The following is a 23713-nucleotide window of genomic DNA, read 5'->3' as shown; positions in this document are numbered from 1 at the left end:
TTTAGCTGTAATTTCAGATGCAAAGATTAGATTAGCGGTTATTATCATTCCAGCCAACTTAAAGGGATAGTTCATTTTGAAATTAAATTTTGGTATGTTTTAGCTTACCTCAAGGGCATCCAAGATGTAGGTGTCTTTTTTTCCGCAGTAGTTTCAATTTTGATATTTTTAGGTCAAACCGTTCTTGTCTGTCAGTCATTTAATGCAGGTCTATGGTTACTGTCTCAAAGAGCATGCACAGAGTCCAAATTAAAACAATTCCCCATCGTCCAAATTAAACAATTCCCCATCGTAAGTACACATTGATGGCCTAAGACACGAAACGAGCGGTTTGTGTGAGAAAACGAACAGTATTTATATTGTTTTTACCTCAGCCACGTCCAAGTCGGGCGTGGGCGCTTCCTGCTGTGTGACGTGTGCGCAGACTGGTGCATAGATATATATATATATATACACTAGATGCCGCATTAAAGACATTCGTTCCAATGAACTGCCGTAGCCAAGGTGACATCTAGTGTATATATCTATGCACCAGTCTGGCACACGTCACACAGCAGGAAGCGCCCGCGCCCTCAGATCACTTGGACGTGGCTGTGAATAAGAGGTAAAAACGATATAAATACTGTTCGTTTTCTCACACAAACCGCTCGTTTCATGTCTTAGGCCATCAATGTGTACTTACGATGGGGAATTGTTTAATTTGGACGATGGGGAATTGTTTAATTTGGACTCTTTGCATGCTCTTTGAGACCGTGACCATAGACCTGCATTATATGACTGTCAGACAAGAACGGTTTGACCTAAAAATATCAAAATTGAAACTACTGCGGAAAAAAAGACACCTACATCTTGGATGCCCTTGAGGTAAGCTAAAGCATACCAAAATTTAATTTCAAAGTGAACTATCCCTTTAATGTTGTTTCACTTTACAAAAATCACAGGAACATTTTAAGGACACACAGTGAGTAATACAAATATTTCTCTGTAAACAATACACTTAGAAGTTAAGTACCAAACAAAGAAAAAATAAGTACAAAGCAGCTCTACAGAAGACAGTTGTCATTATTCAGATCAATTTAGTTCAGTGTCAGTGTTACAAAGTTCGGTTATGAAGCAAATTCAATCCAGCTATAAAGCTGCTCTACAGAAGATTACAGTATCATTAGTTCAGATTGGATGAGCAGAGTTTGGAGAGTTTTCTAGCACTTCTCAAGAAAAGGCCTCTTTGAAAATGTCCTGAATCTTTTATATTTGCAAAGTTTCATGACATTTCTGTTAGTGTGCTAGGCTTCATTTAGAGATAGATGAGCCAGGCAGCGATGCCATTGGCTAACGGAGGCCTTTAGGTTTCATTATTGCCCGCGACTGAGGTCATGGGAAGCGTGGGAAATCATTAGGAATGACTGCAGGAGACCCGGCGATGTCTTGGGATGTTTTACGCTTTATAGCTGTTGCAGTGAAGGAATGATTTACCAGAGAAGTTATGGAGAACAAGCTGACTCCTTGTACAGCAGGATGTGTTGTGTTGGTAAGTGACTCAAACACGTCTCTCTCAGGATTTTCACTTAATCGCATCAGTGCTGTGTGTTTTAACGAGCCCGATCTCACGGGAAAACGTACAAATTCTACGAGGTGGCTTATTCGTACGAATTCATACTACCTGGCTCGTACGAATTTGCAAAATCGTACATATTTTACGAATTGGCCAATTCGTGTGAATTCATACGAATGACCTACCCCTGACCCCGCCCCTAAACCTACCCATCACGTGGGTTTAGACAAATCGTACAAATTCGTACGAGCTAGGTCGTACGAATTAGTACGAATTAGCCGACTTTTTATCATTCGTACGAATTCGTACGAATTGGTCGTGAGATAGCGTTGGTTTTAATTCACATCATCGACTGTTATGTAACGTCTGGCTGGTTTAAGTATCTCAATCCTGCCGATGAGATTATAAATCAGTTAAATCCCTTCACTTTGGCAGTCTGGTGCCAGTTTGTTATGCAATATGATAGTTTGTTCTCTCACTGCGCATGGGTCTACCTCAGAACATGCGGAAAAACACGCACTTTCTTTTACTTGTATGATACTCTAATTCTTGTGAAATTATTCTACAAAGAGTTGATTATTTTCACTTAAATAAAGGTGAGTTATGTTCAGAATAGCATACTCTTACTGCACTATTTCTAATATATTTGGTACAGAATGCAAAGTCTCTGAATGCAATTAAAAATGCATAACTCATTTCTAAAATAACTAAATGCCACTTACGTGCAATGTGTCGAGGTTGAAAATGTAGCACACTGCTGTTTGGATATAACTTATTCTCCAATGCATTGAGTAAGCAGAAAGCTGATATTGTATTGCAAATACACTCTTGAAAAAAAAAAATATATATATATATTTTATTTTTTTTGTAGAGCAGTGATGCCATAGAAGAACAATGTTTGGATTCCCCAAAGAAGCTTTCAGTATAGCGAAACAGCTCTTAAAATATGTTTTTTCCCGTAGTATAAATAACATTTTGAAACGTTTTCCACTATTAAGAAACACTTTTGTGTAATCGAAAGGTTCCATGGATGTTGAATGTTCTTTATGGAACCATAGATACCAATAAAGAGTGTAAAGATCATCTATATGATGGAAACAATTTTTGACTTAGCCACTCCCATCCATTCAATCAAAGTGATCCATAACCCCGCCCTTAAAAGACGCGGCAGCCAATCGGATGTCAGCAAAACTGAACATGCAAAATGATTGATTTATCAAGCGGAGAGTGTTTCTGATGGCGGATAAGAAAAAATGGCGTCTCATTTGGTTGAGTTTTGCTGTTTGCTGTGAGTTCTGTCACAGTCATGCCCTTTTTTCAGTGACATCTGTCAGGAAGTATATAAGCTATGCGTGGTATTTCACAAAAAGGTATAGCTGAAATACTACACCCCCTTTAAATGCACAATGAATGTGTTTTCCTCTTGTGAATACTGTGTTTTGTCGCCATCTAGTGTTAAGGATCAGTTGAATACTTCATTGTCATAACTTTGTCACTGAAGGTGTGATACTTAAGGCATAAAACATGACAAAAGCTTCATTAAAGTCACTCTCCGTAAGTATGAAACACTTGTCAGGATAAACAGAGGGTGGAGTGGTTTTGGGTTTAGTGGAAATCTGGGGTTTAGCCAAGACATCTGTGGATGTGTGGCCTATCATGTATGTCCCTGATAAATATTGGACTGATACACTTATCTTCACATCGCTGATGAGTTTAGTTTCCTTCTCTTTTACTGAAGCTAATGCTGAAATGTCCTATTCGCATTTATTCTCTCCCTCAAATGCACATTGTATTAGCGACAATAATCAACTGGTATTTAGTCAAATAGAAAAGGTCATAAAAACCGGGGCTTTACATAGAAAATTCCCCCCATTTGTATCTGTTGCTCAGCAACAAGTTTAGATGTTGTTGTAAAGCTACTGGTGTGTGATTGGAGGGGAATTTAGAAATAGTGTAATCTAGCAGAATGTATTCCTCTTTTTATATTTATTCTGGTTTTGTGAAGTAATCATGCAGTCAGCCCTTCCTTTGAATGACTTGCGATCCGACTTTAAATACAGACATGAGTAAGTGTGTGTTGTTCTGATCCGCTGCCATGGCTACTGTGTGTGTGTGTTTGGTCAACTCTTCTCAGATGTCTGCATATCTGCACCATCAGCATCTCAGATGAAAGCAAGTTATTATTATGTCACTTAGGCAATGCTGTCAAAAGCAGAAGTCTATAGTTTTCAGCTGATCTCATTCAGGTCACTGACACGGCGTGTGCGTCATGTTTACCTTTTAAAGATCACACTTCTCTCAGCTGTTCACATATCTGAGCCATTGTAAAGTTTTATGATTATGTCCTAATTATTGGCCAGAAGAGGGAGACATAATGAAGTCAATTTGACTTGAAAACATGATCCCAAACCATTTTTACTTCTGTAGTGCATACATATATCAGTCTTGGGTGTAATTAATTACTAAGTAGCCTTATCTTACTTTTCCCTTATAAAGTAAAATAAGGGATTACTCTTAAATGTTTCTATAATAAGTTACATCTGATGTAATTGCATTAAATACTGGATAGACTACACAATTCTATATAAAACAATAGTGTATTTAACATCAAAATTTTATGTTAAAAATGTATGATTTTAATGAAACCTTCTCCTTTTACACACTTTTGTCAGTTCAAGAATAATTTATGCTGCTGTATTGTTCATTTGAAAGAACAGTTTCATGTCTATCTGTAACGTGGATGCTGCAGACACAAGAGGCGTTGGATACAAGTGCAGTGAACATTTATTAACACAAGACAACTGAAGTAAATTCAGTCACGAGGGAACAGAAAGCTGCAGCAAACACACACAATACAACCACGAACTGGCAACACTAGACAAAGAACATGGAAACCACAAGGGCAAACAAGATAACAAGTAACAAGACACACCTGGGGGAGAATAATCAACAGGGAAAACTACAAACATGGCCACAGGAACAGGACACATGAGTAACCATAGAAACAAAAGGAACATTTCAAAATAAAAGTCCATACAAAACTGGCACAACACCGGGATCACAACATCCTTGTATTGTTCGACCCGTCGAGGTTGATATGAGATTTAAAGAGTAATTAGTAATAAATAATCCAATACTTTTAACCGAGAGTAATTAGTACATAATCTATTTAAACTTATTTAGAGTAACTTCCCCAACACTGATTTTTATACATGAAAAACACTAGCAAAAATCACTTTTTGTATAATTTCTCAAACTCTTCACAGTGCAAGAATGTAACCCATAAGATTGACTTCAGTGGAAGAAGTTGTTTCAGAGGAAAGTTTTTACACAATGATTAAAGATTATGAAGACAAACATTTCTTATTATTTGATATAACTTGGGCTGATAAATCGTTCACCAGTAAGACCAGGAATGTGCATTAAGAAAGTAAACTAAATTTTGATTTCATGAGGACTTTGATAAGTGTCTTCTATTACGCTTTTGAAGTTCCTGTCATCATTATGAAGAGAGGCTGTGAGTGAGCTTGGCAGGTCCGTCTGTTTTCCACTCCGGCTGAAGCTAGTGCAGAAGGTCTAATAGGTTATTTTAGACCTCAGCTGCTGTTGATGTTCTGTTTTGAATCTCCAGCTAAACAGAGATTTCCCCAAATCCAGTTTTGACTATCACATCAGAACTTGATTCCAGGATTTATATAAGCACAGATATTAATGCTCCATGCAGTTTTACAATTGCAATATTAATGCTCCTTTGCTCTGGGAATTATGAGCAAATGGAAAGCCACATAATGAAGGAAAATCGACCAAAACCCTTGTAAAGGAAAAGTAAAAGCATCTTATGGAGAGGCAAAAAAGAGCTCAGGTGTCCATTTTGTTCTCGTTGGGAAGGACAGGGTGTGTTCGTGATTCGGGTGAAATCAAAGCAGATGTGCGGATTACACATTCCTCTCTCTCTGGGCGTGACAGACATCCCTGTACACGCTCTCACACGCAGGAGGAGGAGAGACGGATCCGCAGGGAAAGACTTGTGGATGGGATTGGGAGGCACTTTCACAGCTAATGTGGTTTGGTTACACCTAACACAGGAATGTGAGTCAATCTCATTACCTTTAAAGACAGCTTTAAGTCTGACTTTTTGCTTTTGTACCCACTCAACTACCGAAATGGATTTTCATTTCTTAAATGTGCTATTTGTAGAATACAGAAGCCTTTGTTATTAGTGACACCGGTGGCCGTTATGTGAACTGCAGCAGCAACATATTGCTTGTGCTCTCACTCGTTCACATGTAACGTACAAGAGACTGACTGTAATTCAAGGCCCCGATATACTCACAGCGAAGTTTTTTTTTTTTTCAAACTTTGCTTAGAAGTAAAAAGAAGTTGGAAATACCTTTACAGTAATATACTGTTAATGAACATCCAGATGTTGTTCTGAGAGAGATGTTTAGATGAATATGTAAATATGTGCTGCATCTTTCCTCTCAATAACAGAATAAACACACCAAACATGACAGCGGTGAGAAAACATCAGTTAAGAAAGCATCTGATCGCAGCGATGTGGATATATTGATGAGGCAATTAAAATGACATTGTTATAAAAGTGTGATTATAAGGTATATTTGAGACTATAGACTGTATAGATCTGGCTATGAGACTTTAGTTTGAAATAATCCTTTTTGTTTGCATGACACATTGACATTACAGTACAGAATGGCTCTTTCGGCATTATCCTGAACATTGTATATCATTCGTTTCATGTGTCATTGAACAGAAGAGAAGTGGAACTTACAGGGACCTTTACATAAAAATGTGTTTAAAGGGGGGGTGAAATGCTCATTTTCACTCAATCTCCTGTTAATCTTGAGTACCTATAGAGTAATATTGCATCCTTCATATCTCCAAAAAGTCTTTTGTTTTATTATATTTTTAATTGAAAGATTGGCTGCACCGAGTCTTTCCGGAAAAAAACGAGCGGCTGGGGGCGGGCCGTGTGGGCGAAGCTTAGCTGTGCTAACGCGCCGAGCTAACAACACACAGAGACATTTGTTCAACAGTTTTACTCACCGTTCCAACGCACGACCGCGAACCTTTATCATTGGGACTGCTCGATCCTTAAGCATTAGACGATCTGCAAATTCTTCGATCTGGGCTTTGTTTATAAAACAATCATCGTCGAAATGCAGGGAACAACAGTCTTCCACAACTCCGTTTATGCTCAGGAAAACAAACTCCATCCACTGGTTCCTTAACGCTGGGTTCTTTGGGAATCTGTGCAGGGTTGTCTTGCCCTGGCAACTAAAAACACACTTCTTTGGTGACATTGACTTCCCAAAAGCCGGGCAGGGCGCTTTGATGGCGAACTGCTTTCACTCTCTTGCTCTGTTTTACGAGTGCGCGCGCGCCCGCGATCTTACCGGAGAAGTGCCCTTAGGACCCATATAAGGAAATTCCGCCCTCTCTTACGTAAGACAGAGCCATACTCGAAAAAAACTTTCCGAAACTTGTGACAAACCGGAAGGACAATTTTTGGAACAAAAATACTCCTTCAAACGTACAACTTAACTTTTGAAACTTTGACCATGTTTAGCATGGGAATCCAACTCTTTAACAGTGTAAAAAACTCAGTATGCATAAAAAACAGTAATTCACCCCCCCTTTAAAGGCTTTTAGCCTATAGGAAGTCAGGCAAGGTCTTGTACAGTATTTTAAGTTTTGTTACAAGTTGTTTACACATTGGCAATGAAAAGCGATTATTAATGATAATCCTTACATAACCCCTTTACATATCACACGCAAAAACAGTGCGTCATTGATTTTCACTAGAAATGCAGTGAATTTTAAGATTGTTAATCTATATATTTACATTCTTTTAATTTACACTGAAATCACCTGTCTGTAAGTTTTCAGAGTACACCATAGTTTTCTACTTGATTGAAACTTTTTATTATTTAAATCACACTGTTCCGTTGTACAAAATATATGTTCTGAAAAAAATGGTGTAGTATTTACTTTAAAAAAACTTTTCACTCAGAAATTGCTGGAAAATTTCACAAACCATGGCGAAGAAATGGCAAGTAACATTTAAATGTGAAATTTTGAAGTAGCAAGACAAAAATTTGTAAAAATGTACTTTGTTTTAATTGCAACTTGCAAAAATCTTTTTTTTTTACAGTATAGATAATGTTGCTCACTAATGTTTATACAGTGTGATATCACATATGCACTCCAGACCTCTTTAAAGATCGGATCTTTAACCCTTATCATCTGGGCAAAGATATTCTGGGAATATTCTGAGATCTAAGATCCGGGTCACGGCACCAGAAAATGATTCTCAGTTCTACCATTGACAAACAAAATGTCTTCTGATTGGGTCACATTGACTCTTGCCTTCATCTTCTTATCTAACCCCAGATCCAGAGACGTTTTGCATGCGTGCATGTGGTTCATTGAAAGATCTGAGGTTTATGTGAGGTTAAAAGATGAATACTTGATATTGATTCAGAAAGTCATGTTTTCTGCTTCTCCCTGCTTGTGTGAAGGTTCGGTCTTGTGTAGACTTGACAATTGGAAAAAAAAAACAGTCTGATGTATCTTTGGCCAAGAACCAAGCATAGTTTTCGCAATTGTTTATGTCGTATAGGTGTGAGTTCATCTGAAACACTGAATATGTGTGTGTGCTCAAGGATATCACGTTTTGAAAATCACATGTCTCAAACAAAGCTCTTGAAAATCTTCAAAAGTTGTATTTGTATAACACCATTTATTTTAACTCGTATCTTAAGGCTAGGTGTTCTTCAGAAGTGCTGACTGTTAAACCAGCCAATCAGATCTCAGTTTTCATCCAGCTCTTGTCATTTGTTTGTGTGGATTATGCATCAGCTGGTCTGTGAATAAAACTAGCTGTGGAAAGCTGCTAATACTACCTTCCTTACAGTTTATCTCATTAACATACTGTAATAATCAATGCCTTCAATTTGATGGGTATATAATAAATATTACATATTAACATAAACAAGGTGTTGGTAGATTTTTATGCCACACCTTCATACCTTTTTCTGTATCAACAGACATAGTATATAAAATGAAGGCGTCAGCTTCCTCATCACCTAAAGGATATGTCAGATATATCGTAAAATAATCCCTCCTGCAAACTCTGTCAAGTTCAGGCTGTTAGACTCACTGGCGAGCCTCAACAGGTTATCAAATCTCAGAGCTTCTCAAAGTTTATGGTGTGGGTCTGTTCAGATGATAAATAAACAAGAATCGGCACACTGCCACTTCTGCTCCTAAGGATTTATTCAAATGAACAACGTTTCGACCCAAAGGGTCTTCGTCAGGCCAGGTCTGCTGAGATGATGAACATGTGATGAACGCCCCGTCCTCATCTTCTTCTTCATCTTCTGAGATATTGGTTTATATCTTTTTGAACCCTTCTCCCGCATGGACAAAACTGTTACTCATCACCTATTGCATAAGTCTTAATCTTTCTACACTTATCAACCCATTCTTTGGTGATGCACATGCAAGTTCAGCATGTTCACATAAACACACACCCATGCAAACAAGAAATGATTATTTTAAAGATCTTTCATCTTATTTCTAGTCGTTCATTTTGCAGCCTCTGGTTATGTATTTTTCTGGGGTTGGTTCAGATTCAGTAATGTTAATCTCCAGCGTGTGTAGACGTGAGCGGCCCATCCCAGAGCCTCACCCTGTCTTATTGGCAGCACACACTCTTAGTTAGTCATACTTGCCCAACCGCACAGGTATGTTACAGTGGTTAATCATTGAAGAGGCGCATATATGTGTGTGTGTGGAGTGATATCCGTAGGCCTGAGTGTGATTGTGAACTTCTGTTCCTATAATGACTCTACACACTCATTTAGTGCTCAACGTAAGGTAGTTACACAACTCGACACACTCTCTATTTCCTGTTGCATTACACTTTAGAGATTGTGATGCTGTAGTGTGACTGTTTGGAGAGGGTGTGGGATTCTATGAGGCATGCGGACAGACACACCTTCCCACTCACTTTCCCTGATTCCACCCCTTCTCCACAAACATGACCATTCAGGGATTAGGCGGAGCCAAACATAACCCGAAGTGCCCTGCACCCATGTCTCACAGGAGCCAGAACCTGTAGCCTTCTGACATCATTTACTGGAGAGAGAAAAATGGACAGCAGAAATTAAACGGGAACCTTAAGTCTTAAAGGGAACATTGCTGCAACGTTCTGTTTGGAAAAGTGAGGAAGCTTGTAAAGAGCAGAGATTTGTGGCTGACAGAACTGTGTGTTTGGCTGTAAGCGTGACGTAGAGGAGATGAGTACGCAACAGAGACGGAGGGAATACTCGACCGACAGCCTGGACGCGGACAGGAGGGAGAGGATCCCCTCGGATGACTTGTATTATCAGGGAATGCTGAAATCCGTGGACGGCAGGAAAGGTACTCGGGAAAGCTGTCTGATACACCTGCTCATGTGGGAAGAGACTTTTCTTTGTTGTACAAAATTATTACGGTATGATCTTAGACACGTTTATTTAGAGATGCACGTCATGGTCATTGAAGCAAAGATCATCTTCTTATTCAGTATTTTCATCTTGGTTTTAAAACAGATATTTTGAGAAGTTAAATGACTGACGCCTAAATCAAATACGATTTAGTATTATACGATTTGCCAACAGGGTTAAAAAAAATTATTACGGTTTAGAAAAAAAAACATTACTCAAGTCTTAATACCTTATGAAAATTTGCTTTCCAAATAAAAAATTATCTTATTTTACTGCATTACCTAATGTAATCTGATATTATATTAGATCTCATTATGTGATTCTGAAGGTTTTATTAAATCAGTTAACAGCCTGATGTTTATCACTTGCCTTATAATGTTTGCAGTCTGCTCAAGTGCCTTGCTTACAGTCATTCTTGTCATTGACAGTAATTTGTGCAATAAAAAGTGTCATACAGCAGGCGTTTCAGAGCTAAAGCTGCCTCTCCTGACCAAGGCCATTGTGTCAATATTTATATCGATGGCATATATTTAGCAGTATAAAGATGTGTTAATTGGGTCTGAGACAGCATTCCCTGTTGTCCTGTCACCTGATCATCTGACTTGCACAGTATGTCATCAGCAAACAATGCATTTGTCACTATAGGTATACATATCACTGCATAAAATACAAGTGAGTACATTTGAATTTTATAGGTAAAATATAGTGAATTCTCTTGTCTCTTGTCTCCTTACACATTCCAGAGGACAGGCTTAATCACAAGGGCGTTGGTTTAAACATTAGCACTGTAACGTTATACATGTCAAGGCAAAGAGTGGTGTTCAAAGGGCAAAGGTCTGTTGAAGACCCCGTACTGGTGGTCATAATGATCCATACCATCGCCCACAGAAAGACTCTTCAAACACTAAAAGGGAAGTCTTGCATTAGAGGTCAAGGTTTATTGCCTCCGCCCATGATAGTCACCATGGTAATATTATTTCATAATATGCTCATCATACTCCACCCAGCAGAAACAGAAGTTCTGCGGGAGCGTCTGAATCAGCTGTTCTTTCAATGCACAACAATAGATAGGAGAGTCGTGCCGTTGCCCAGCAAACATCTTCCACTCCTATGTCGTATTATGCATTCAACTGTCCAGTTGCACAAAATTGCTCCAATTATTGAACGAGAACCCTGGAGCGTAATTAGACTGAAGTGTTGGGCTTCGACTCAACATCATGTATTCAGGGATGTACTGTTGTACTTTTCTTGATACGTGATTCATATCCTGTTAACTGTCAGTGTCCCGGTAGCTGGAAACCTCCCACACATTTTTTTATTTCCTTTATCACATGTTTTAGTGATAATCATACATTAGGTATTATTCGAAAGTTTTAACACTCACAATCCTGTCATCCTGTTTTGAAATTGGACATTTCACTACCATAGGTATCTTCAATCAGATTTGAGGGACAAGTTTACGGTTTATGTCAAGTTTAGGCTTACAGCCAGGGTTAGGTGCTTCTACATCAGTGTTATTCGCCATCATTTCCCTCTGATTAGGGTTAGGTTTAGGGGTAGGACTATATTTGCGAACAAGAATGTTGTTCCAGGATGTCTTAATTGGCAAAATCACGGGTAAATGATCGCTTACAGTCTTTCAGTCTTTGCATCCTCAAAGTAAGATCCATCATCCCCATCATTCAAAATATGGATGGTCCTGTGCGCCTCATGAGAAGTGATGTCCATCGGTCCAGGTTTGGGCTCTTCGGGCCATAGAGCGTTCTCCTCAATCCTACATGCCATTAGAGAAACCGTAGCTGAGATGATCTTGCACTTGCTCCCAGATAGAGGTGTATCGAAAGACTTTATCAAAGACTATTCTTTTACATGGCATTTTGTGCATTTTTACAGTAACATTACGGTCACACTTTATATTTGGAGGCCTTAACTATCTATCTATTAGCATGTAATATGGATTTACTGTGCAGCTACATGTTGTTTCCACATTTACTGCTAATGAGTTTGAGGTACGGTTAGGTTTAGATGGAAATGTAGGGTTAGGATTATAGGGGTCAGATGTTAAGGGTTGGGTTATGGTACTAAGAGGTAAAGTCTACTAAAGTCAGTCTTACTACAAATGCAAAGTACTTTAAATGTAATTAAGATGCACCAACATGTAAAGTATATAATAATTATAGGTAGCACTATTCATTTACATGTACTTATTATAGTAATTATAATAACTGTGTTATAACTAGGTAGCATACTAACCCTAAATCTAACCTTAGCCCATGTAGTTACCTTATATTTCCAGTACTTAGGTAAGTACACGTACTGTACAATAGAGTGCAACTATTATGTGTTTTAGGCCACCTAATGTGTGACTGACTTTACTAACTAACACTCTAACTTTAACCATAAATGTGAGCATGTCATTTTAAAATGCAGTAATGTTCTCCAGTAATGATTCCTGTGTTGGTCATTTGTGTGAGACAGCAGTACGGATCATGTTCTCTTGTGTTTAATGCTGCTGAAGGAACATGATTCTGCAGGCTGTAGGTGTGTCTGTGTCTGCGGTGACGCACACTGAAGATTAAAGCTATTCTGCCGTCATGCTAAAATTTCCCAGCCTGAGGTCTTAAATACAATACATGTTCTTCTCTCCGAACCTGTGCGCCGTCTTTGCGTGACAATGGATCTGTCTAGACTCCTCCTGCAGTCATTACTCCCCAGCTTTACACAGATCTGCAGTCATTACTCCCCAGCTTTACCCAGAGATCACCTTACTCACATGGCTGTGCCTATGAGGTGCTGTTTAAATAGTGGGTACGAGATGTGAGGCATTACTACTCAAAGAACTGATTTGAAATCATTCTGATATTGAGATTTTATCTGATCCACTTCTCTCTTCTCGTGCAGTTCAACTGTTTTAAAGACACCATGAAATCAAAATTGACAGTTCTTCTTTTTTTATTGAATATTGCAGTATTTATGTATCCGTGCACATTATTACTATATTAAATTCATGGGCTCGTAATCTTTAATCAGAATAAGTCCCCGTCCCTCTAGCATCAACATCTCTTCTCTTCTCTGATGGTGTGTTCACTGGCGTGAGGGCCTGTCACTCACATGCAAACCACAACCATCTATTCAATTCCCAATGGACAAAATCAAGTCCCGCCCTATATTTGTTTTTTTTTTAAGAAGCTTTTTCACTCAGATACATGTCACAATAAGGAAGAAAATACTATTGCAACTTCCATTTGTGTTTGGGACATTCAGTGCATCAATGTTTTGGTGTGGTTGTGATACTCAAACCAACAGAGACAGTGTTACTCTTTTCATGGAAAAGAACCCACGAGAGGCTTATTTATAGATGTCTGCGTATTCATTTGGGATTCAGCATCAAATTTGAACCTATTTTAAGGTTCAGATTTGACGCTGAATCCATACTAGATTTAGTATTCTAAAAATCTACAGTATTTTAACATTAATAAAAGGACACACTTACTGTAAATCCTTTCCGATCCAGGCATTTACTCTAAACACTGCTGAAGTGTGTTAAATGTTCTTTTTTCTTTATCTTTTGCAGATGAACGGGACAGAGTGCAGAAGAAGACTTTCACAAAATGGGTGAACAAACACTTGATAAAGGTACATTTATGTTTATTTTTACTGTTAAGATTTGGTAAAGTTTGATTAGAATAACTAATCACTTTAACTGACAAATCCAATGCAATTTACAATACAATACAAGTATTATACGAAGATTCAACCCTCCTGAAGTGACCTGCGGTTTAGGGCCAGATTTGCTAACAGCTCCAACACAAACCCTCTTTTGGCATTACAAATAACTGTCAGGATTTACTAAAGACACACAGTGAAAAATTAGCTCTGAAAAGGCTGGACAGGGATATTTTTACACATGCATTTGTAGAAGTTTCCCTTTATGGGAAGAGAGTATTTAAATGAATCACGCAAGGTGATTTACTAAGGTTTGCGCTCGTCAATTTACTTGTATTTGCGCCATTATTTCCCGCCCAAAAAAAGCACGTCTTAAACCAGACACTATTTTCGCTGCTCTTGGCAGATTGCATTTGTCATTATGGAAATGATCCCGGCTGCTTCTTTGTTCTTTAATTTGCGAGTCGTCAGCAGAACTTTCCACTCACATCGGCACTTCTGCGCATTTATGCTAATTTTCCCTGTTTAGTAAATCTATCCCTTAGTGTCTTGATCAAGTGCACAATGGGAATATTTTATAGATTTACAGAGTTTGAACCTACAATGGGCAAATATGACCAACATCTTATATCACGAGATGATAACTTTTATTTCACTATAACAATATAAATCACGGTATAGTGTCTTTTGCTGGAAGTAAGGTTGTTACAAAAACTAACGCTAGCCTAAATAATATACAGTAAAAACTAAAACATTCTCAAGCTCATTGAAGACAAGTAAACAGTCAGTAATAAAATAAGAATCAATCAAGAACATGAAAGAACAATCGCACTTTATTCACAATTCTGTTCACATGCTTTGGGTTTGTGCACAGAAAAACATCTTTTAGAACCATATAGTTTTATTAATATTTTGAATAAAAAATATTTATATTTCCCTTTTAATTTTAGTTAAAGTTTTAGTAATTTTTTCTGTGTTTTGGTGATTTTTATGATTTCTTTTTATTTTTTCCTCATTTTGATTTCAGTTTGAGGGGCCGTTTACACAACGTTTTCAACTAAAAAAGGAAAAAAATTATGCGTTTTGGCCGTTCGTTTTGAGGGCCTGAAAACGCAAACTTTGAAAAAACGGGTTTCAAAGTGCAAGTTTTTGAACAAAAACACAAATTTGTGGAAACGGTGACATCATGTGCATATGTATTACGTGTTCAGTCTATACAGATATTTGCAGAGAAGCATATCTTGTTCACACAGGTTATAAATCTGGTCTAAAATGTCTTGTACTTAAGCTGAAAAGTGGTGCACTTGAAAAGCCAAACAAAAGATAATGAGTATGTAAGACTGGACAAGAATGGAGGTTATTGGCACTCTTACAAATCAGTCAAGCCTATTTATTCACTGTAGATGATGAAAAAAAGAGACCACTTCAGAACAAAAGAGTTAGAGATATAAGACAAACCTGCATGTTAAGAACATCTGGATTCATTTAGCAACTGGCATATCATATTCAGGGTATAAACACTCGTCAGGCCGGCCAACAGTAGCACATGTGCTGCACAGATGTAAACCCTTCATCTGTGATTTAAACAAAAGCCTTATTCAGATGGGACTGTTTTCTCTGAGGAGGACAGGTACATTTATCATTCTAATCCCATTTGAATGAAAACATGTTTTTCCCTCACAACTCTTAAAGGCTAATTTTGTGTCCTGACAAATCTGCTCCAATCTGGGTAGTAATATCTGTCATTGTGTATTATTATTTTTGATAATGCTTTCATTATTGATTTTGGTGTTTTGGCCACGTTTCTAAAATGAAATGACAGTTTTTATATACTGGATGTTTATAATAATTATATACACGCTTGTAATTATTTCACATATAAAACTCACTCTACATGTAACTCAAGTGTTTTTATGATGTGCGTCCAGAGCACACCTACATAATCCTGTCATTTTACTTGGCAAATATTGAAATCATTTATATTTCACAGAAAGATTAAGTCTGCCTTGTTTTCACTCTTTATACTGTACCATCAAATATAAGCCCTTATTTTATGAGTCAAACTGTATTCTACACTGACACGTTTATATTTGCTGACTGAATGTTTGAGTTTGACCTTGACGAACACTGATTGCTCAGTTTGTTTCCGTCATCAGCTGTTCTGTAGCTCTTATTGCTTTGTGCTGACTGAGGGAAAGATGGGCAATGGCCGAATAATGGGGATAGACAGTACAAACGAGACTTATTACTGTGTGATACACCCTGTTGTTGGTGGTGATTTTCCAATGTATGAATTTAACACAGACTGTGATATAATACATTTTATCTTATTATTCGTGTGTGAGCTTCTGCTAGTGGACATGTTGGGTAATATAGACTGACATCAACAGAGACCTCTAGTGGCTCAGTATGATATCTATCTATCTATCTATCTATCTATCTATCTATCTATCTATCTATCTATCTATCTATCTATCTATCTATCTATCTATCTATCTATCTATCTATCTGTCTGTCTGTCTGTCTGTCTGTCTGTCTGTCTGTCTGTCTGTCTGTCTGTCTGTCTGTCTGTCTGTCTGTCTGTCTGTCTGTCTGTCTGTCTGTCTGTCTGTCTGTCTGTCTGTCTGTCTTTTATCATCTATCTATCTATAGTTCTATCATTCTGTTTGTTTAAATTTAATCAAACATGAATCATATAGGTTTTGAAAAGGAGAAAGTAGAGTACAGTAAATGTTCAGTTTTGGCCGAACGACTCCATTATGAGCTGTTGTTAAGTTTCAGCATCAACCTTTAAATCATATTAATCTTAATGTTGTCCTTCATTTTCAACCTTCACTTCTTTCTTCCATTTCTAATCAACTCTCACTCTCTCTGCCCTCTACTCTGCTCCTCATCATCACGTCCTTCCTCTTTTCCTCTCCTGCTCCAGTCACTCGTCCAGCACTCGAGAGCTGAGGTAGGTCCATCTGTCAGCGTGCCCCAGCAGGCCTCGCTCTATCACATATATGTACAGTATTTCTGTCATCCTTAAGGCTCTCGGCCTGGGGTCTCATGAAGAATGTAGATTACTGCTTACAGTAATAGAGCTCATGCAGTACAGCAAAAGAAATCCAAAGCCTGCTTCGTTAGGCCAATTTGTCATTGTACTTTGATTTGGATTTTGTTCTTTGAAAGCAAACTAACTTTTGAAATAGTGCTGAAGATAGGCTTTGCCGTATAATGCTAGTAAAATGAATAGTTCATTCCAAAATCCTGTCATTGAAAACTCAAAAATCTCAAATCTTTTCCATTCCACATATTTGAACTGGCGTATCACATTTGGTTGATGCCAAATTCATCTCTTTTTTTCTCTTTATTTATGATAATGTTTTTCTCTTTCTCTTATCTCTTTTTTTTAATCTTAATGAGAAAGAGATTTCATACAGTAGCTTCAACAGATAATCTCATTAATGAATGATTTTAAATTTAATCTTTTCATCTTCTGGAGTACTTATTTTGATACTTTTGTTCTTTCGTCCTTACTGGAGCTTGACATGTTTAATTGTCAATGTATAAAATAAAAAAATTTAAATGAGTTTGGAACGGGATTGCAACGACGTGAGGGTGAATAAATAATCACAGGATTGTCAGTTTTCCGTGAGCTGTTCCTTAATTTCCGTAGAGAGTTCAGTGTTTTGCAGCAGTGCATGTTGGGTGGAGCTGCATGTAAAATACCTGAGGAAGCCCAGTCTGTCATTTCAGCCAAAAAAATTATTATTTTTTTTTTTATCATTCACGCGAAGATCTGACCCACTGAGGTTTTATACAGCATCTGTATGACTTGCTTGATTTAAAAACAAACAAAGAAAAAATCTTCAGAATTAATTGACACTGTCCCTCAATAAACCATTTGTCGGATATTTTTTGACGTGAGGCAGGTGTGCCGCCCTTCAGCCTGGAGCGATGCAGCGCCCCGTCCTGTACTTGCTGAGCAAAGCATCCATTTTGAATTCGGTGTTCTTTTTATCCTTTTAACAAGAGACATACATGCTTGTATTTAGAAGTTGCTGCCCATCTTAAAGGGATTGTTCACCCAAATAGGAAACTTCTGTCATCATTTACTCGCCCTCAAGTTGTTCCAAACATGTATGAGATTCTTTCTTCTGCTGAACACAAAAGAAGATCGAGTGAAGAATGTCGGTAACCAAACAGTTGACATTGACTTCAATTGTATTTTTTTCCAAACTAGTATGGAAGTCAATGGGTCCCATCAACTCATTGGTTACTCATATTTTTCAGTATACTGTATCTTCTTTTGTGTTCAGCAGTTGCATATTATAAAAGTGGATAGGGATTTATACTGCCAAGCTCCAAAAAGGACAAAAAAGTACCACAACAATTTTGTAAGTGAATTGGAATATATGTGACTGAGTTGTATTTTTGAAGATTGACATCACCATATACTTTCCTTGAATGAAAACAAGAAGCAGCAGCTCATGAGGAAGGATAAATAATGACAATTTTGTCAACAAAATGACTTAAAAAGGGCAAATTCTAGGTGCGTGATTTTGTCCCCTAAACCAATTAAGCGCAAACCTGGAGCTAATTTCATTGCTCAACTCAATCACAGAGTAACCTGTTTTTAGTATGTGGTGTTTGTTTCAGCTTTATGTAGGCAGTCAGAACTGGGATTGCATGAGCAATAAAATCTTTAGAATCTTTCCTTTAAAAATGTTAGTTTGCGCTGATGCATTCTAAGCTGTTTTCTTACTGCAGGGATGATGTGATTTTTAATGCGAGACTCATAAAACCATCTTTGCTTTTTCTCCATCCTCAGACTCAGCGTCATGTGAATGACCTGTACGAAGATCTCCGAGATGGACACAACCTGATCTCCCTTCTGGAGGTCCTCTCCGGGGAGACGCTGGTGAGTGTTACAGATTGTCTTGCACTGATTTCTATGGCCCTGTCCCAATTGGAGCCCTAAGCCCTCACAGTCTTCCTCCGAGTCCACACTTGTGTGACAGTACGCCGGTTTGACTGTCGGGTAGAAGTCTGCTGTGGCGCTCGCTTCAGTGCAGGCTCGGTGAAAGTCGCAAAGGGGAACCGAAAATGACAAATGGGACACCCTGGAGGGCCACTGCCCTGCAGAGTTTAGTTTCAACCCTAATCAAACACACTTGAACAATGTAGTCAAGTTACTAGAAAATTGCAGATAGGTGGTTTGATCTAAACTCTGCAGGACAGTGGCCTGGATTTGTGAAACCCTGCCCTACGGTCTTGTAGCCACTGTAAACCCACAAGAAGTGTGCCATTTGGGACAGACCTATGTAGGGCCTATGCTTAGCCAAACAAGAGAAAACCCATCACTTCTCCCATTCAGTTTCCAACCTTCCCACCTTCAAACATCCAACCTTGCCCTCAGCCTTCAAACAAATCCTGATCCAGACCTCCAGGTCAAGGAAGACCTGAACACCCCACCATATTTATGGGTGATGCCTTGGAATACGTCTTCAAATTCGAAAGATGTTATGTTGAATCACATCCAAAACACTGGGTTCAGATTCAAAATCTTGACATCATTCCATCATACTGCTTAATTTCTTGGCTATAGCTAAGACATTAACTTCACTCTCTGGCTTTTCTTTTTTTCTCCTGTGTGGCACCTCTTTAAATCTTTCTCTGCCTATCATTCTATCTTCCTATGACACTGAACCACCATCTCTTTGCTGACCTTTGCCCTTTGACCTCTGTCTGCTCTCTTTGCACTTCTCTTGCTGGGTCAAGACGAGGGAGAGGGACGTTGTGCGGAGCGTACGGTTGGTGAGTGATGTAGATGCTTCATTGGCATGGGTCACTCACTGTGGCTGGCTTGCGCATGATGTCACTTCCGCCAGTCTTGTTGTAGTCATGTTTTCATTTTGTTTCCTTTGAGGTTTCAAGCTATGTTTGTCAATGATTAAAATAAAGAGCTAAATGTAAAAAAAAAAACTTCATTAGGAATTGTAAATAAAAAGATTTGAAAGATTTAAGATCTGTTTGGGGAAAAAACATTGCGTCTTAATAAAGCATGTTTTTTCTTTTAATCTGAGGGACTTTTATTTTGAAGTTTCACTGGTAGGAATAACATTATAGTTGCCCTTTTTCAATTCCACTTGCGCATGACTGAGGCTGTTTCTCTTTACGACATCATTTCTCTGAACCTCGTCATAGTTTGGGTGTGTGACTGCAAATTATATCTAAGTAACTACCCTGACTATCAGCAAAATGCCTATAATTGATCATTAGTGCTGAACAAAACGTTTGCGCAAGACATGTTTACAGTCTGGACTACAGTTTGAAGCTAGTTTAAGGTGTTCAGGTCATAAAACGGTGTTTGCATAAAAGGGTGTGTCAGATGGTGAGATGTTTTGGGTTGTTTTCTATAATACAAGCATTTTTAGCATTCATCCACAATAGTTAACCACACTACATCCTTGAAGTCACATGACCATCACTTCTGTCATATACTGTAGTCTTGAAGACCCCATGAAATGACTTGCAGTTTTTCAGTTATCTGAGTTGATATATTTCCTACTGAAACAGAAAGTTGGGGCAGGGCATATCAAAGTTGGTATTGTTTATGTGGAACTGGAAGATAAAGATGGTATATCATCAATACAGATTTAGTTTTAAGTACACTTATATTTAAGTGTCATAAATGCTAGCAGACGTGGACTTAAAGATTTGTTTCATGGGGTTTTGTCTTTTGTATTTTCTTAGTGTTCATATATGAGGTAACACTTTATTTTGATGGTCCACTTTAGACATTATGCTAACTATAAGTAACTTTGCCACTTCATGTCAACTACCAGTCATTAGAGTATTAGTAGCTAATACTAGCACTTTATTTTGATGCTCCCCCAACAGACATACATACTACTGACTATAAGTAACTTTGCAAGTACTGTACATGTCAGATTATTATACTTACCCGAACCCTAACCTAACAGTCTACTAATATACTCTAATGAGAGTTAGTTGACATGTAGTTGCAAAGTTAGCCTGAAGTGGACCATCAAAGTAAACTGCAACCATACATTAGCTTCATAAAAAGGTTCTCCACGTTTTTCACTCTTCCTTCATTTCGACCTTCAAAAGAAGAAGCTTGGATGCGGAAGGACACGCCTCAGTCTCATCCTTTGTGTTATGAGTCTTAACCGGCTTCTGTCTGTCTCCTCAGCCTCGTGAGAGAGGACGCATGCGATTCCATAAACTGCAGAATGTGCAGATAGCACTGGACTTCCTCAGACGCCGGCAGGTACGAGACCAACAAGTTTCAAACTAAATTAGAACGATAGTTTATTCCAAAATGAAACTTTTGTACTCATTTACTCAACCTCTTTTGTTTCCAAACCTGTATTTTCTTTTTTTTTTTCGTGGCTTGCCAAAGGTGATGTTTAGTAGAATGTCCAAGCTGCACCCTTACATAAAGTAAAAGTTAATTGGGACCAGATTCTGGTCAAAGCAGAACTGACCATCAAAGCATTACAAAAAGCCAACATGTGCATCATCAGTCATGATTAACTTTCATAGTGTGGAAAAGAGTAGCTTGGACATTCTGCTATAAATCACTCATTGAGAGTTTCACAGGGGAAAAAAGTAAGTCTACAAGGTTTATTTTTAGGTGGACAGTATTTACACATGCTTACAATGGTGTTTTGTTAGACAGTCTCTCACATTAAACTTGAACTCAAATGTGAATTGATGTTCTTCTCACAGGTCAAGCTGGTGAATATCAGGAATGATGATATTGCCGACGGAAACCCAAAGCTGACATTGGGTCTCATATGGACCATCATCCTTCACTTCCAGGTCTCCTTTTCTGTCAGTGTTAAGTTCCCATACCATTTACCTCCTCCTCCTCCTCCTGGGCTCCAAATCAGTCTGACCAATCACTTAAATCTGGGTCAATCACCAGTTCACTTGGGTTATAATTATTTTACACCTTCCAATCAAACATCATCGGGGTCAATCATTTTTGCTTCAAACCAGTATCTGCCTCAAGCAATAAAAGAAGTTTCTCTTGTTTTATAATATATCCAATATGATCTAACCACAATAGTTTTAGTATGCGGAAATAAAGATTTTGTAAATTAATCTGTTCAGTGTCTTGGGCAACATGAGAAATCTCTGATCTAATCTAATTTCATAATCTAATATCCAGGCAATTTTTTAGACCTAATTATGTGAATCTGTTGTTCAGCGTGTTTAATTACAATCACACCCTGATTTATTCCACCTCAATCAATTAAAAAAAAACAAAGCAGTCATGTTACAGCTGGAGTCTGACGCAAATCAGACAATTATGCTGTTTGGGTATGACCAGCTTTTGAGAGAGTCTGGTTTCTTTAGATCGAGGAAATAAGTTGCCAGGACTTCTGGCTTGTCCAGAAGAGGCAGAGAGGTTTATGTGTAGGGGTGGAGTATGGACTTCTGCCCACTTCCCCATGAACTAAAAGATCTTTCTCTTTGTGGAGGTAGCCTGACCAAGAAGAGAGTCACATGACCAGGGTTTTAGATGGTGCCAACCTCCCATGTGCTTATATTCAATCCTCACTGACATTAAACACTATTTATTGATTGTTTAATGTAGTCTATACCAGTGGTTCCCAAACCTGTCCTGAAGGCCCCCCAACACTGCACGTTTTCTTTGTCTCCCTACTCAAACACACCTGATTCAACTCATCAGCTCATTATCACATGGGTTAATTGAGCTGATGAGTTGAATCAGGTGTGTTTGATTAGGGAGACAAAGAAAACGTGCAGTTTTGGGGGGCCTTCAGGACAGGTTTGGGAACCACTGGTCTATACTATGTCATTTTTATAAGGGGGACCAGAATCTTTAAGACATGTGGTTAATTTCCTCAAATTTAGATAAAATATCTTTAGTTTAAGTTTCAACCAGCTTCCTCAGCTCCTTCATCTTGTTCTATTCAGTTTCCCTAGATTCTCAACAGAATCATGCAGATTACATCAAACAAATAACAACACACGTATTGTTTCTAGAGATTTTAGCACATTTTTAAATGAATTTTTAGGGCAGGTGAAACTCTTGAACCCAGGACTGTCCTGGGTAAAGTAGGACGTCTGGTCACCATAATTTGTTAAAATGCTAGCCTTAAAACAGTGTTTGTGAGTAACTAAGGCCGCATTTACTTTATGGTTCAAGTGAATTCAGATTTCTTTCTCCCATGTGGCACAGATAGGATATGGCACATGGATTCCGATATTCTCCGATCGGTTTCAGGCCTCATTCATATGTGGAAATAAATCTGATATGAATTGAATACGAGCATTTGCATCTGCCATGTAAGTTGACAGATCGGATATCCCCCTGTCAATGCTAGTTGTACGCCACTGAAAAAGCGACAGTGGCGAATTACACATTAACCCGGACGGACATCCAACCACGATCACATGACTCTTAAGGGCTCTCCTCTTGTCTTAAGAGACCAATGTTTTGCTGACCTTTAAAGATGGTGCGGAAAGCAAAAGCTTGTTTTATCATTTAATCTGCGTCCATTGCAAATCACGCCAGTTTTACTTCCTTTTCGGCCTAAGCTTTTCCGGGTCAGTGCATCTACCTTGGGCTGACTTTTATTTTAGCGAATTGATTATTTCAAATGGTTTGTTTTGGAACTAATTCATTGAAACATGGTTCACAGAATCATCACTGTTGCCAGGAGTATAGCATTTTAGACTTTTTGCAGGCAAATACATATCTAGTTTACTGGTTTTATTAACTATATATTTAGTTTATAAATGTATGCTTTCAAGCTCATCTATTTGAGATCCTCATTGTTTTGTGGCAGATACTGTTGTTTAGCTACTTCAAACTGTGAATTCACAAGGTAATTGGATTTTCCTTTATTGAGCTGGGTTGTTTTTGCTACACGTTCATGCAGTCAGCATGACGACGGGTTTCAGAAGGGTCTTAGGAGGTCAATGGTATTTGGTGGGAATG

General features: G+C 38.2%; 1 protein-coding gene across 1 annotated transcript in view; it reads left to right on the top strand.

The window, feature by feature from the left end:
* Positions 1 to 23713, top strand: part of plecb (plectin b) — an 82986-nt gene that overhangs the window by 20376 nt on the left and 38897 nt on the right. Inside the window, 4 exon segments of the mRNA XM_081389041.1 lie at positions 13637 to 13698; positions 18545 to 18634; positions 20930 to 21007; positions 21469 to 21561. Coding sequence (XP_081245167.1) covers positions 13637 to 13698; positions 18545 to 18634; positions 20930 to 21007; positions 21469 to 21561 — 323 coding nt within the window.

This window comes from Scardinius erythrophthalmus, assembly GCF_964197995.2.
Source record: "Scardinius erythrophthalmus genome assembly, chromosome: 16".
Taxonomy (NCBI): domain Eukaryota; kingdom Metazoa; phylum Chordata; class Actinopteri; order Cypriniformes; family Leuciscidae; genus Scardinius; species Scardinius erythrophthalmus.
The sequence above is the reverse complement of the archived record's forward strand: the minus strand, read 5'-3'. Positions and strand labels throughout refer to the sequence as shown.